The sequence below is a fragment of the Oratosquilla oratoria genome, chromosome 16, assembly GCF_046742065.1.
Source record: "Oratosquilla oratoria isolate Oo_2021 chromosome 16, ASM4674206v1, whole genome shotgun sequence".
NCBI classification, from domain to species: Eukaryota; Metazoa; Arthropoda; class Malacostraca; order Stomatopoda; family Squillidae; genus Oratosquilla; species Oratosquilla oratoria.
The window spans coordinates 12,368,584-12,383,771 of NC_134792.1; the positions used below are offsets into that span (position 1 = coordinate 12,368,584).

Sequence of the window (15,188 nt, forward strand, 5' to 3'; positions counted from 1 at the left end):
AAATAAAACAATTCATATTAATAATACTTGCACTAATGTAGTTGTTTTTAGTTTTACCTACACCCGTAATATTGTTACTAAGAAATATTGGACTGCAATGTTTTGATTCAGAGCTACTCCTTCGTCTAAAATGTCCTTATCCTTCACGATTGGCTTCGAATGTATTATGAATGTAATCAATAGAAGAGTAAAGCATCATGTACATTTCAGAATTATTATCTTTCTTTCTGTTAGTCACGTATATAGTCTGATATACAGTGAAAGTGGACATTTTATTATTTTGAAATTAAAATATTACAGTTAACGGGAAAAGTTCATCCGAACGCTGCAAACGAAAATATTGTAATGTTGGCTACGTGTTAGGGATCTGCTATTAGCTGTTGTTCGCCTTTTTCCTGGTGAAAATATGGCAAATTTCAATGAAGATGGGTTGAAGAAGAAGCTCGATGATCTCAATATGTCACAACAATCGATACAAACTTTATCGTTATGGCTTATTCACCATAAAAAACACGCTCACACTGTTGTCAACGTGTGGCTTCGGGAATTGGTCAAAGGTAAGATTACTGTCAACATTTGATAAAAGTCAATGGCAAGTTATGTTAAAGCAGCCCATTTAATCTAGTTATGTGATATGTGCATAGATTTAAAGTACATGTATATGCATTATAGTATGGTAACTTTTATGAGGTGATTATATGAATTAATTGTTGGCTTGTTGAATTAGTAAGACAGGGCATGCATTATAGTATGGTAACTTTTATGAGGTGATTCTATGAATTAATTGTTGGCTTGTTGAATTAGTAAGACAGGGCAGTTGCAAAAAGGCATTTAGACAACTATCACCTATTACTGTAACTGTGTATTCATTCCAATACATGCAAACCTATTGTTGAATATTAGGAAACTTATGCAAGAATGCTGCAGTTATCTAAGAAGGAAGTGGGACTGAAAACTTTGTGATCTCATTATGTTTTAGTAGGTTCACGTATGAAATTATAAATATGTAGATTATTATATTATATACATGCATAACATGTTAATTACAAAAAGACATTGAGTATAGCAATTTAGAGTGTCATTGTTGTCATTGCTGTATGAAGAATGCCATATTCAATCATTATTGCCAGTATCTAGTGTTGTTTTCCCAAAGTTTTGATTTTAAAGATCTCAGCTAATATTAAATTTTTAGTTTTGACCATGGGTGCAATATAGCAATAGAAAATTAATTATTAATGTTGTAAATTATAAGGTATCAATGTGATATGCAATTTTGTGAGTGGAAATAAAAAACAAAAAAGGAGCTAAAACAGATTTCGTAAGTAACGAAGTCGTGTTGGACGAATGGTACGTCATGTTTGTTATGATAGATGCCAACGTCGAAGAAATGGAAGGATGATAAATTCGTTTAACCTAAACTAACCTAACCTGTGTTTAATAAATCATTACCTGCAAATTAAATGTCATCCGGCTCGTCCTCGTTGTCGTTGTCGTGAGACATGTTGGCGGGCTTTTCAACCACTCTCTCAGCTTGTGGGGTATACAAAGTTTTTGCAGCTTGAAGGAATGCATGTATCTCCGCTCCATAACATTCCTTCAAGAAAATGTACCTGGCGAGGTACTGTCGGAAGTACTGAGGCCGTCAATTGACAGACAAGATGGCATCCCAATCCTATGCTACCAACTTCGTTTATTAGTATATTGGCTTGTAGCAAGGTATTTTTTTATTTTCATTTCCACCCACAAAATTGCATATTACGTTGATACATTTTAATTTACAAAATTAATAATTAATTTTCTATTGCTATATTGCGCCCATGGTCGAAACTAAAAAAATACCCAACATTTACTTGCACCAAAGGCATAGCCTTAAATTTAACTAAACAAAATACAGTTTGACAATAAATGACTATGATAAATTTTAAGAAGTGCACACCTACGTGATAAAGCAATAAAAGATTAATTTTGTAAATCATAATGCATCGATGTCATATGTGATTTTCTTGGCGGAAATCAGTAAAAAAGTTGCTAAAACATTTATTAATGAAGTTGAGGTGGGTGAATGATATGCCATTTTTTGATAGGTGCTGAAGTCAAAGAATTGAAAGGATGATAAATTCGTCTATTCTACCCAGCCTAACCTACGTAACCTAACCTATATTTAGTACAGTGGAACCCTGCCATTCGTACAACTCGTTATTTGTCCAACTTGTTCAAGGTAAAATTCAACTCATCATTCGTACTTGCCCCGCAATTCGGACAGCGTCACCTTGTTACTGGTCGCGCCATGCGACCACTTCAGCTTAGTCTCATGCTAGCCTCCGTAAACTACACATCATCCACGCAAGCTTTGTGAAATTTTGTGCTACTTTATTGCTATTTTTGTTATCTTTATTAAAAATAGTGCAGCCATGGGTCCAAAAAAGATTAGTGATTCAACCAACCCTAAAAGGAAAGCAGTGAGAATGACAATTGAATTGAAAAAAGAACTCATTGTGAAGTTTGAAAGTGGAACTCATATCTCTGACCTGGCAATTCAGTATGGCATGGCGAAATCAACCATATCGTCTATACTGAAAAATAAAGACAATAAAAGAGGCTAATGTGGCAAAAGGAGTGACCATTCTTGCTGTGAGCAGGTCACCTATAATTGAACAAGTGGAAAAACTTGTTAGTTTGGATTAACGAAAAAAACTTGCTGGTGACAGCATTTCTGAAACAATAATTTGTGAAAAAGCAAAGTGGTTGTATGATGACCTTAAGTGAGACAGCTCTGGAACCAGTGCACAAAGTGATGAATTTAAAGCAAGTAGGAGGTGGTTTGATCGATTTAAGAAACGAAGTGGCATTCACAGTGTTGTTAGGTGTGGGGAGGCTGCCAGCGCAAACAAAGAGGCTGCTGAAAAGTTTGTTGGGGAATTTAAAGACTTTGTAGAGAGTGAGGGATTTACTCCTCACCAAGTTTTTAATTGTGACGAAACTGGCCTCTTCTGGAAGAAGATGCCTAAGAGGACTTACATCACAAAAGAGGAGAAATCATTGCCAGGACACAAGCCTATGAAAGACAGGCTTACACTCTTGTTGTGTGCTAATGCTAGTAGGGACCTCAAAATTAAACTTTTGCTTGTCTACCACTCAGAAAACCCAAGAGTGTTCAAGAAAAATAATGTTATAAAAAGTAAACTCAGTGGAATGTGGAGGGTTAATAGTAAGGCTTGGGTAACAAGGCAGTTCTTCACCGATTGGATATATGAAGTGTTTGCCCCGAGTGTGAAAAAATATCAAGAGCAGAAAAATTTACCACTCAAGGCCCTTCTGGTAATGGGCAATGCTCCTGCTCACTCTCCAGGCTTGGAGGAAGATCTGGTGGGTGAATACAGCTTCATCCAAGTGAGATTTTTGCCCCCTAATACCACTCTAATCCAGCCCATGCATCAGCAGGTCATTTCAAACTTCAAAAAGCTTTACACAAATTGCACTTTTTCAAAGGTGCTTTGAAGTGACCTCTGACACAGAACTAACCCTGAGGGACTTTTGGAAGAACCATTTCAATATCCTTCATTGTTTGAGGATAATAGACAAAGCCTGGGAGAAGTGTTTTTCAGGACACTGAACTCTGCCTGGAAGAATCTTTGGCAAGACTGTGTGGCAGACAGAGACTTTGAAGGCTTTCATACGGAGCCTGTAGTGGTGGATGATATTGTGTCCCTGGGGAAGTCCATGGGATTGGATTTAGACAGTGATGATGTGGAGGAGTTGGTCGAAGACCATAGAAATGACCTGACAACTGAAGAACTCCAAGAACTGCACAGGGAGCAGCAAGAAGAAGTGGTTGAAGAACTGTCTTCTTCAGAGGAGGAAAGTAGTAAGGGAAGCATTTCCACTGCAGAAATTAAAGAACTGTGTTATCACTGTGAGAAAACACAGAGAGTGGTGGAAAAATGGCATCCTAACACTGCTATGGTCCACAGGAGCATCAATTTGTTCAATAACAATGTTATTGACCATTTTAGAAAAATTCCAAGAAATCGCCAAAGGCAGACAACATTGGACAGGTTTTTAAAGAAAGAATCCCGAGATTCTTTTAGTGCAAAAAGACAGAAAAAAGAAAGAACACCAGAAAGAGAGAAAACACCTGAAGGGATGTTACCTGATGTTTATATGGAAGGTGACTTCCCTTCCAAACAGTAACATCAACATCCCTCCTCCTCTACACCTTCCACTTATGCCATCAGCTCACCTCAGTGCAGGTAAAGTCCAGTTAGATTTTTTTTTATTTCTTATACTGTACAAATTTGTTTATTGTTTTTTCATAGTTTTTATGTATTCTATGCTTAAAATATTATTACAATAAGAATAATCTGTGGGTCTGGAAAGGATTAATCCAATTTACATTATACTGTATCTTATGGGAAAAAATTATTCGCCATTCGTACAAATCGTCATTCGAACAGCCTCTTGGAACGGATTGTGTACGAATAGCGAGGTTCCACTGTAATTCAGTACCTTAGATTCTAAAGATCATCCGGGTCATCGTCGTTGTTACAGATCCTGATGGCCTGATTATTATTTTACTTTGGGCAATTAACAAATGATGGCAGAACCCCATGTTCTCTCAGAAAGTCCTGCTGTCTTTGTAACAGCACTTATTAACATCACTTGGAGTTGGAGAACACCCTGTCCACATGAAAGCTGTCGTCCAACTGACAGTGGCTGGACTGGATGGACAGACAACAAGGCATCTGGACTGTATCCTAGTGGCTTTGTTCATTAGTAGGCTCAATTGTAGCAAGGTTTTTTTTTTTTTTCTGCTAAGAAAATAGCATATTACGTTCATAGATTATGATTTACAAAATTAATATGTAATTTTCTAGTGCTATATTGCATAGGTGTGCACAACTAAAATGATACCCTGACTTTTTTCTAGGAGGAATATCAGTTGGCATATGGCTAGAAATGATTGAACCATACCAATATTTTTTTTAGAAGTGCACACCCACATGATATAACATCAGAAAAAGAAGTACCTACACATTATAGTAGTAGAAAATTGAATATTGATTTTGTCAATGTAATATATATAATTTTCTTGGCAAAAATCAATAACAGAAAATGTTCCTAAAAGTGATACACAAACTCCTTGAAATGCCATCTTAGTTTTGATAGATTTGGAGGTCGAAGATGATGACGATGACCCTGATGATCTCATGAATTATAGGCACTGTTTTACTAAATACAGGTTAGGTTAGGTTAAAGTAGACAAATTTAATATACTTTAATTTCTTAGACCTCTGCATCTACCAAAACAAAGATGTCGTCTCAAGCAGTTACAGTGGCTATGTTAGTTTGAGTATTGCTTTTAGCAACTTTGGTCAATTTTTAGTTGTGCATACCTATGCGACATACCAAAAGAAAATGAATTATTAATTTTATAAATTGTAATACATCAAGGTAATATACACTTTTCTTAGTGGAATTCAATAACAAAAAAGTTGGTAAAACTGATTTACTAATGAATGGAGTCGTGGTGGTTGAATGATACTCCATTTTTGTTTTGATAGATGCCAAGGTCGAAGAAATGAAAGGATAAATTCGTCTATTCTAACCTAACCTACCTGACCTAACCTAACCTAACCTACCTAACTAACCTACGTACCCTAACCTATATTTAGTAATTCGGTACCTCAAATTCTAAAGATCATCCGGGTCATTGTCATCATCACGGATGCTGATGGCCTGATTATTATTGTACCTTGGGCAATTAGCAGATGATGGCAGAACCCTGTAACCCTGTGTTCTCTCATAAAGTCCAAGGAATTCCTATTGTCTTTGTAACAGCACTTATTAATGTCACCTGGAGTTGGAGAACACCCGGTCCACAACTTGAAAGCCATTGTCTAACTGACAGTGACTGGCTTCTAAATTCTTAAAGAAGACATGATTTCTGATATATTTTTGGTATCATTAAGGAAGTGCACACCTATGTGACACAATAATATAAAATGAAATATTAATTTCATAAATTAAAGTACATCATAATACTTGTTTTTCTTGGCAGAAATAAATAATAAAATACCTTGCTAAAAGCGATATACTACTGAATGGAGCTGCAACACGAGCTTTGAGGTGCCATGTGTGTGTCGTCTGTCTAGTCCCATACAATTATATCATTCCCTAAATGCATATCACATAGGAGGCTATGGTAGGTTAGGTTAAACTAGACCAGTTTATTAGGCTTTTGTTAGTTCATCTATCACAACAAACGTGGCATCTTAAAGTTCGTCGACATCCAAGTCGTTACAGTTGTATTGCTATTAGTAACTTTTTTTTTGTTATTGACTCACATTAAAAAAAAGTATGTTGATGTACTATGATTTAGAAAATGAATAGTTTCTATTGCTATATTGTTGAAGTGTTTTTTCTTTAGATTTACAATATTTTGATTTGCAGATTAACTTTTGATTAATGTTCTGTAGTTTTTACTGATTAAGAGTGCAGAAATAGAAAATTAGTGCAGGTCTTATTATTGACTTTGTTTATTAAGTAATATGTATCTTATTGTTAAAAGAAGAATATGAGGTAAGAATTGAAGAACTGGTTTACAATACTTGAAAATTCAAAATATTTTTCAATTACTTTTTATATGTAGATCAATAAGGACACTTGTTTTCACAGTGCAGTAATTTTAGACCTGATTGCTATTTTCACTGTATTGCTTATAGCCAGTCAAGCTATCCAGTAGTCTTATTTTCTAGTTGTGATTTGACAACAGCTTTTTATGTTTCATGAACTGTCTGGTTGGGTCCAGAAGTATAGACGATAATAACTCCATTTCTAAGGCAGTTTCTACTGACTTCAGAACTCAAGAGTCATGTTGGATCAGTATTGCTCTCAATAAAGAATACAACATTTTGGAAGTTCCAGCCAATGTTTCATCAACATTTTGATACAAGAGCTAACAACTGTTAATTGCTCCCCTCCTACAGATGAGAGTAAAAGGGAAGAGATAGGTAGTATGTTCGTGAGAAGAAAGATGGATGTGTTGGCTCTGAGTGAAACTAAGTTGAGAGGGAAGAGTGAGTGTGAGTTTGGGAGTGTAGTTGGGAGGTTCTCAGGAGTGAAGAGAGGGCGAGGGAGAGAAGGGGTGGCTATACTAGTAAGTGAAGATGTAGGTAAATGTATAATGGAGTGGAAGGAGGTTTCTTCTAGGATTATGTGGATGAAGGTGAAACTGGGAAAGGAGATGAGGGTTTTTGTAAGTGCATATGGGCCTGGTAGCGAGAAGAGTGTAGAAGAAAGGGAGGCTTTTTGGATAGATTTAAATGAGTGCATAGAGGGATTAGGGAGGAACATCAATGTAGTAGTATTGGGAGACCTTAATGCTAGGGTAGGAAATGAACCAATTGATGGAGTGGTTCGGGAATGTGGAGTTCCAGGAAAGAATCATAATGAAGAGTCAATGGTGGAGATGTGTCTAGAGAGCTGATGATAGCAAATACAGTGTTTTGGAAGAAAGTCAAGCATAAGTACACATGGGAGAGGGTGGTGGATGGAAGGGTGGTAGATAGAGCATTAATGGACTATGTATTGGTAGATAGGAGAATAATAGGAAGTTAACAATATATATGTGCTAAGGGGAGAGAGTGGGGGAATATCAGATAATTTTTTGGTGGAAGGTAAGTTGAGAGTGGAGGATAGATGGAGAAAAAGGAAAAGGACAAAAGGTAGGGAGGTGCTTAGAGTGAACTCTTTAAATGAAAAGGAGGAGTACAAGAAGAAGCTGAGAGAGAAGTGGGAGGGAGTGAATGATAGAGTAGAGGAGGAATGGGGAAGGTTCAAGGAGGGAGTCACAAAGTGTGCAAAGATGGTGTTTGGAACAAGGACGGGAGGAAATAGAAGGAAGGGTAGTGAATGGTGGGATGAGGAAACAAAGAAGGTTGTAGAAGAGAAGAAGTGAGCATTCACAGATTGGTTACAAAATAGGACGAGGGAGTCATATGAGAGGTACAAAGAAAAGAGAAGTAAAGCACAAGGTAAAGGAGGCAAAGAGGAGAGCAGATGTGAAACGGGGTAAGAGTATGACAGAAAATTTGAAAGTAATAAAAAGATATTTTGGAAAGAAATTAACCCCTTCCATACGGTGCCGCCTACGTAGGCGTCATGAGGAGCAAGTGGATTCGCGACGCTGCCATATCGGCGTCTTGATTATATTTATTGTAGTCGCCCCTGTGTTTTTACATTCTCACAAATGTGCCCTGAATCCCATTCTCTTTGGTTTTCAAAATTCGCGGGTGAAAGAGAGAACGATCGATATAAGCGGTGACTATATTTTATGATGCGAGTATTATTACGACACGTCGTACGGCTGGCATTGGCTGCTGCCCGCGAGATTTAAGTCTGGAGTGAAGTGGTTAAGAGAGGAAGAGGAGGCGAATCAAGTAGAGAAGAAAAGGTAAAAGGTGCAGATGGAGAGATGGTAATGGAAGAGAAGGCAGTAAGAGGAAGATGGGCAGAGTATTTTGGGGAGTTGCTTGAGGGGACGGAGAGGGGGGTCGCCGATTTAATGAAGCAGCCTTGCTGTGGATGTGCTGTGTCATGTGACACTGCCTCTGACCCAGGACAGTAAACAAGATGTAGGAATGACCCGTCATCCAGGAGGTGCCAAGATATGAGGGAGGGTAGAAGGTGGAGGGGAACAGAATGTATTTAGGGATGGAATGGGTGGGAATGGTTTTATGCATTTTTCTTTGCTATATGTATGTATGTATGCTAAGTGTGAATGAGGATAGGGAGGGAAAGATAGTTGTAGTGGGAAGTGATAAGAAAATGACTGTGATGAGCGAGGAAAATGGAGGAGAAATAAGGAAGGATGAAGTGAAGGCAGTGGTTAAGGTGATGAGAGCAGGTAAGACACCTGGTCTGGATGGATGCCATGCAGAATGTCTGAAAAAGGGAGGTACAGTGATGGTGGACTGGCTGATGAGGTTATTTAATGTTTGCTGAAGAGAGGGTAGAGTGCCGGAGGACTGGAGGAGTGCCTGTATAGTTCCATTTACAAGGGAAAAGGGGACAAGTGTAAGTGTAGTAGTTTCAGAGGAATTAGCTTGTTAGGTGTAGTTGGGAAGGCTTATGGGAGGACCTTGATTAAGAGAATTAGGAGAGGAGCAGAGGGAGTAATTGGTGAGGAACAGTGTGGATTTAGGACAGGTAGAGGTTGCGTAGATCAGATTTTTGTGGTAAGACAGATATGTAAGAAAGCTATAGGAAAAGGTAAGGATGTTTTTTGGGCTTTTATGGATCTGGAAAAGGCTTATGACAGGGTAGACAGGAAGACAGTGTGGGAGGTTTTGCAGATATATGGGATAGGAGGAAAGTTTCTAGGAGCTGTCAAGAGTTTTTATGAGAGTAGTAGAGCATGTGTCAGGAGAAGAAATGGAGAGTGAGTGGTTTGAGGTAAAGGTGGGACTTTGTCAGGGATGTGTTATGTCGCCCTGGCTGTTCAACTTATACAAGGATGGGGTGGTGTGAGAGGTAAATGCAAGGGTAGTGGGTCAGGGATTGGAGATGTTTAAAGAAAATGGAGAAAAGTGGTAGGTGAGCCAGCTGTCGTTTGCGGATGACACTGTGCTTGTAGCAGGATCGGAGGAGGGATTGAGGAAGTTGATGCCAAGATAAGAGAGAGGGTGGAGGGGAGTAGAGTGTATTAGGGATGGAATGGGTGGGAATGGTTTTTATGCCTTTTTCTTTTTGGCTACCTCCCATGTAAAGGGGAAAAAGCCTTTGGTAAATGTATGTACATATATATATATATATATATATATATATATATATATACATACACATAGGATGCTCGCTGTCTGAGTGGGTAAGAGTGCTAATTGTAACAGAGGTTGAGGTGACAGTAGTTTGAACCCAGCTACCAGTGAGTTGAACCATGCTACAAAATCCTCTGTAGGGGGAGTTCATTATTTTAAACAGAATCACCATCATCATGTGTATGTATATATATATGTATGTATTTATTTATTTACCTAGTTGTATTTTACGGGAAAGGGAGCTATGCTTGTGTCCTGTCTTCATATCTCGTTTTATCTAGACTGTTTTTAAATTCGTGTATCGTTTTTGTGCACACCATATTTTCATCTAACTTGTTCCAAACATATATCACCCTGTGGGGAAAGCTGTTCTTTTTCAGGTCTCTTCTATAACTTTTTTTTATTTTCTTTCCGTGCCCTCTTGTATTTCTACTATCCCATTTTATTAGGTCCTCTCTATCAATAGTTTCTATGCCTTTCATGATTCTATAAATAGTTATCAAGTCTCCTCTCTCTCTCTCTTTTTTGCTTTAATGTCTGTAGCTCAAGTTTTGGTAGTCTCTTCTCATATGATAGTTCTGAGAGTTTTGGTGCCAATTTCGTAATTGCTCTTTGTATTCTTTTCAAGTTTTGTTATACATTTTTTTGTACTTGGTGACCATATCGTTGCTGCATACTCCATTCTTGGTCTTATCAAAGTGACTAGTATTTTCTTCACCATATTATAGGTATGTAAATGCCACTTTGATTGTTCTTATTAAATTATAAGTTTCTCAAAAAATATTGTTTATATGTTTCTCAGGGGACATATTATTCATAATAGTGACTCCCAGGTCAGTGTAAATTTGAAATCTGCGACCAGTTAACTGAAATACAGGTACTCCTCGTTTAACGACGACAATTGGGACCAGCGCGCCGTCGTTAACCGAATTGGTCGTTAAGCGAAAGTGTATACATATACGTACATGTACTGTATGTACAATGTCCAGCAATACATGTATCTTTATTTTCGTGTATTTTCCTTCATTTATACAGTACATTAAAGCTTTATTTACTGTTTATTTACGGTGGTTAGGTTCCTAAAATTACCGTATATGACCAAATCCGCGTATGCTGACATTCCATATTGAATTCCGGGGTATTTTTTTAGTTTCGACCATGGGCGCAATATAGCAATAGAAAATTAATTATTAATTTTGTAAATTAAAATGTATCAACGTAATATGGAATTTTGTGGGCGGAAATGAAAGTAAAAAATACCTTGCTACAAGAAAATATGCTAATGAATGAAGTCGGTAGCATAGGCTCGGGACGCCATCTTGTCGTCTGCCAACGTCTCTCACGACGACGACAACGAGGACGAGCCGGATGACATTTAATTTGCAGGTAATTTATTAAACACAGGTTAGGTTAGTTTAGTTTAGGTTAGACAAATTAATTTATCCTTTCATTTCTTCGACATCGGCATCTATCATAACAAACATGGTGTACCATTCGTCCGACATGACTTCGTTACTTACGAAATCTGTTTTAGCTTTTTTTTTAATTTCCGCTCATACAATTGCATATTACGTTGATACATTATAATTTACAAAATTAATAATTAATTTTCTATTGTTATATTGCGCCCATGGTCGAAACTAAAAATTTACCACTACTGGTATACACTGTACCCCAGGTAGTTTTTGCAGCTTGCAGGATGGTAATGTAGACCTAAGCTTCAGAACACCTTACCTCACAGCTAATATCCACCGTACAAGTTCATTTATAACATACAAATTTCCTCAGGAGATTTACGTTAAACGACGTCATAAAGCCCGTCGTTACTCCGAGTTGTCGTTGACCGAGTAGGTCGTTAAACGAGGAGTACCTGTATTCAATAAATCGGTAGACACTGGTTCTGTTCCAGCTGCTTGGAGGCAGCCAAACGTTGTTCCTGTTTTAAGAAGGGAGATAGATCGTCTATATGCAACTACAGGCCAATCAGTTTGACATCGGTTATAGGAAAAATGCTTGAATCAATAGAAGTAAATAGACTCAGAGAACACATTGAAAGGCATGATTTAATTCGTGATTCACAGCATGGTTTCTCCAAGGGTAAGTCATGTGTGACTAATCTTCTATCCTTTTACACTAAAGTATATAAGGCGTCAGACAACAATGAAAATTACGATGTTATTTACCTTGACTTTAGCAAAGCGTTCGACAAAGTGACTAGAGACTACTAAATAAAATCAAAGCCCATGGCATAGGAGGAAAAGTGTTAGAATGGATTAGAGCTTGGATCAGTAACAGAAAACAGCGGGTCACCATAAATGGAATAAAATCTAGGTGGGGCAATGTTACTAGCGGGGTCCCCCAGGGTTCGGTTTTGGGTCCCTTGTCGTTCATTATGTATATAAACGACTTAGACGATGGGTTAAATAGTGATGTTAGTAAGTTTGTGGACGACACTAAAATAGGACGCCTAATTAGGTCAGGAGACGACGCCCACATTCTGCAGGATGATCTTAATAAACTGTTAACATGGTCGGTGAAATGGCAAATGAACTTCAATATCTCTAAGTGTAGCGTGTTAAACATAGGGCTACACAACCCCGAAAATAGATACAACTTAGATAATACATTTTTAGAAAAATCTGAGTGCGAGAGGGACTTGGGAGTTCTGGTGAGTCCGGACCTTAAAACCAGGAAGCAGTGCATTAGCGCCAGAAATAAAGCTAACAAAGCATTAGGCTTCATTGCTAGGACGGTAACGAATAGAAGTGCAGAGGTAATTATTAAACTCTATCTAGCGATAGTTAGACCCATCCTTGACTATGCGGTACAGTTTTGGTTTCCGTCCTACAGAATGGACATAAATTCACTAGAATCAGTACAGAGAAGAATGACCAAAATGATACAAGGACTCGGAAATTTGCCTTACGAAGAGAGGCTTAGGCACCTAAACTTACACTCTGGAAAGACGCAGAGTGCGGGGTGATCTAATAGAAGTGTTCAAGTGGATCAAAGGCTATAACAAGGGTAATGCAAACAAGGTCATCATAATAAAACAACAGGGCAGGACTCGCAGTAATGGGTATAAACTGGACAAATTTAGATTTAAGAAGGAAATAGGCAAGAATTGGTTTACTAATAGGGTGGTCGATAAATGGAATAAACTTAGTAACCATGTAGTAAGCGCTGAAACTATCAGTTGTTTTAAAAAACGATTAGACAACTTTATGGATGGGGATGACAGGTGGTGATGGATACGGAGCTGCCTAGTGTAGGCCTTATGGTCTTTTGCAGTCTCCTTTATTCTTATGTTCTTATGTTCTCATTTTCTACTTTTTTAATTTCTTACTCTCCCAATTTATATGATCCCACTTTTTTTTTTTTTTTTTTTTGCTTCTTTCAAATTCCATTATACTACACTTCTTAATATTGAATTCCATCTCTCACTTCCTCTTCATTCCCATACTTTATTGAGATCACTCTGTAGCGACTCTTCTACAGTGTTCGCTTTTTTCAACAATTTTGCATTGTCCGCAAAGAAGCTCGTATAACTTTCAATTCCTTCATCCATATCATTAATATATATATAGCAAACATTATTGGGGCCAGAACTGTTCCCTTTTGGAACTCCACTAATCACTTCATCCCAATTAAAATGTTTGTCTCTTATGGATAAAGGAATTGGAAGTTATATGAGCTTCTTTGCGGACGATACAAAGCTGCTGAAAAAAGTGAACTCTGTAGAAGATTGTGAGTCACTGCAGAGTGATCTCAATAAAGTATGGGAATGGAGTAGGAAGTGGGATATGGAATTCAATATTAAGAAGTGCAGTATAATGGAATTTGGAAGGAGCAAAAAAGAATACTGTAGTGGGATTGTATAAATTGGAAGAGGAGGAAATTAAAGAAGTGGAAAATGAGAAGGACCTGGGAGTCATTATTATGAATAATATATCCCCTGAGAAACATAAAAAAAAATTTTTTTTTAGAAACTTATAGTTTGATAAGAACAATCAAAGTGGCATTTACATACCTGGATGAAGAAATGGTGAAGAAAATACTAGTCACTTTGATAAGACCAAGATTGGAGTATGCAGTGACGACGTGTCACCAAGTACAAAAAGATCTATAACAAAACTTGAAAGAATACAAAGAGCAATTACAAAATTGGGACCAATGCTCTCAGAACTATCATATGAGGAGAGACTGGCAAAACTTGAGCTACAAACATTAGAGCAAAGAAGAGAGAGAGGAGACTTGATAGCTATAGAATCATGAAAGGCATAGAAATTATTGATAGATCTAATAAAATGGGATAGCAGAGATACAAGAGGACATGGAAAGAAAATAAAAAAGACAATTATAGAAGAGACCTGAAAAAGAACAGCTTTCCCCACAGGATAATAGACGTTTGGAACAAGTTAGATGAAAATGTGGTGTGTGCATAAATGATACATGAATTGAAAAACAGGCTAGATAAAACGAGATATGAAGACGAGACACCACGAGCATAGCTCTCCTTCCCGTAAAATACAACTAGGTAAATACACATGGCACCAACACATTCAAAATTGACATGATATGAACAAAGATTGTCCAAATTGGAACTAATAACTTTGGAACAAAGAAGAAAAAGAGAAGATCTACTGGCCATTTATAGGATCATGAAACGTATGGAAGTCCTTGAGAGAGAAAATTTATTAAAGTGGGACAGAAGAAAAACAAGAGGACATGAAAAGAAACTCAAAAAGGATAGTTACAGAAGCGATCTGAAAATGAATAGTTTTCCACACAGAGTGATAGATGTTTGGAACAAATTGGATGAAAAAATAGTATGTGCAAAAACCATACAAGAATTTAAGAACAAACTAGATGCTCAGAGATACAAAGATGGTCACTACAAGCATGGCTCCCTTCCTGTATAATACAACTAGGGAAATAAACACACACAATATTAGTCACACTGATAACACCAAGATGCAACATTATGGACACCCAGTACAAAAAAGAATATAAAGAAATAAGAATTTAGAGACCAATGACAAAGATGGCCCCAAACACTTTCAAAATTGACATATGAACAAAGATTGTCTAAAATGGAATTACCAACCTTGGAACAAAGAAGAGAAAGAGGAGATCTATTGGCCATTTACAGAATCATGAAAGGCATGGGAGCCCTTGACAGAGAAGACTTATTAAAGTGGGATAAAAGAAAAACGAGGACAAAAAGAAACTAAAAAAGAATAGTTATAGAAGAGATCTGAAAAAAAATATATATATATATATATATGATATACAGTAAAAGCCCTGGTATCCGGCCTTCATGTATCCGGCACTTCAAATAACCGTCATATTTTTCACGAAAATCGAAAAATT

General features: G+C 37.3%; 1 protein-coding gene across 4 annotated transcripts in view; it reads left to right on the top strand.

The window, feature by feature from the left end:
• The first annotated feature begins 331 nt into the window (after positions 1–331).
• The window catches only part of LOC143033829 (regulation of nuclear pre-mRNA domain-containing protein 1B), a 211,219-nt gene continuing 196,362 nt past the window's right edge, over positions 332–15,188 (top strand). For all 4 annotated transcript variants that reach the window (XM_076199357.1, XM_076199356.1, XM_076199358.1 and 1 more), the window contains exon 1: positions 332–557. In XM_076199357.1, the coding sequence (XP_076055472.1) occupies positions 407–557 (151 nt within the window). In that variant the 5' untranslated portion in view covers positions 332–406. The remainder of the gene's footprint in view (positions 558–15,188) is intronic.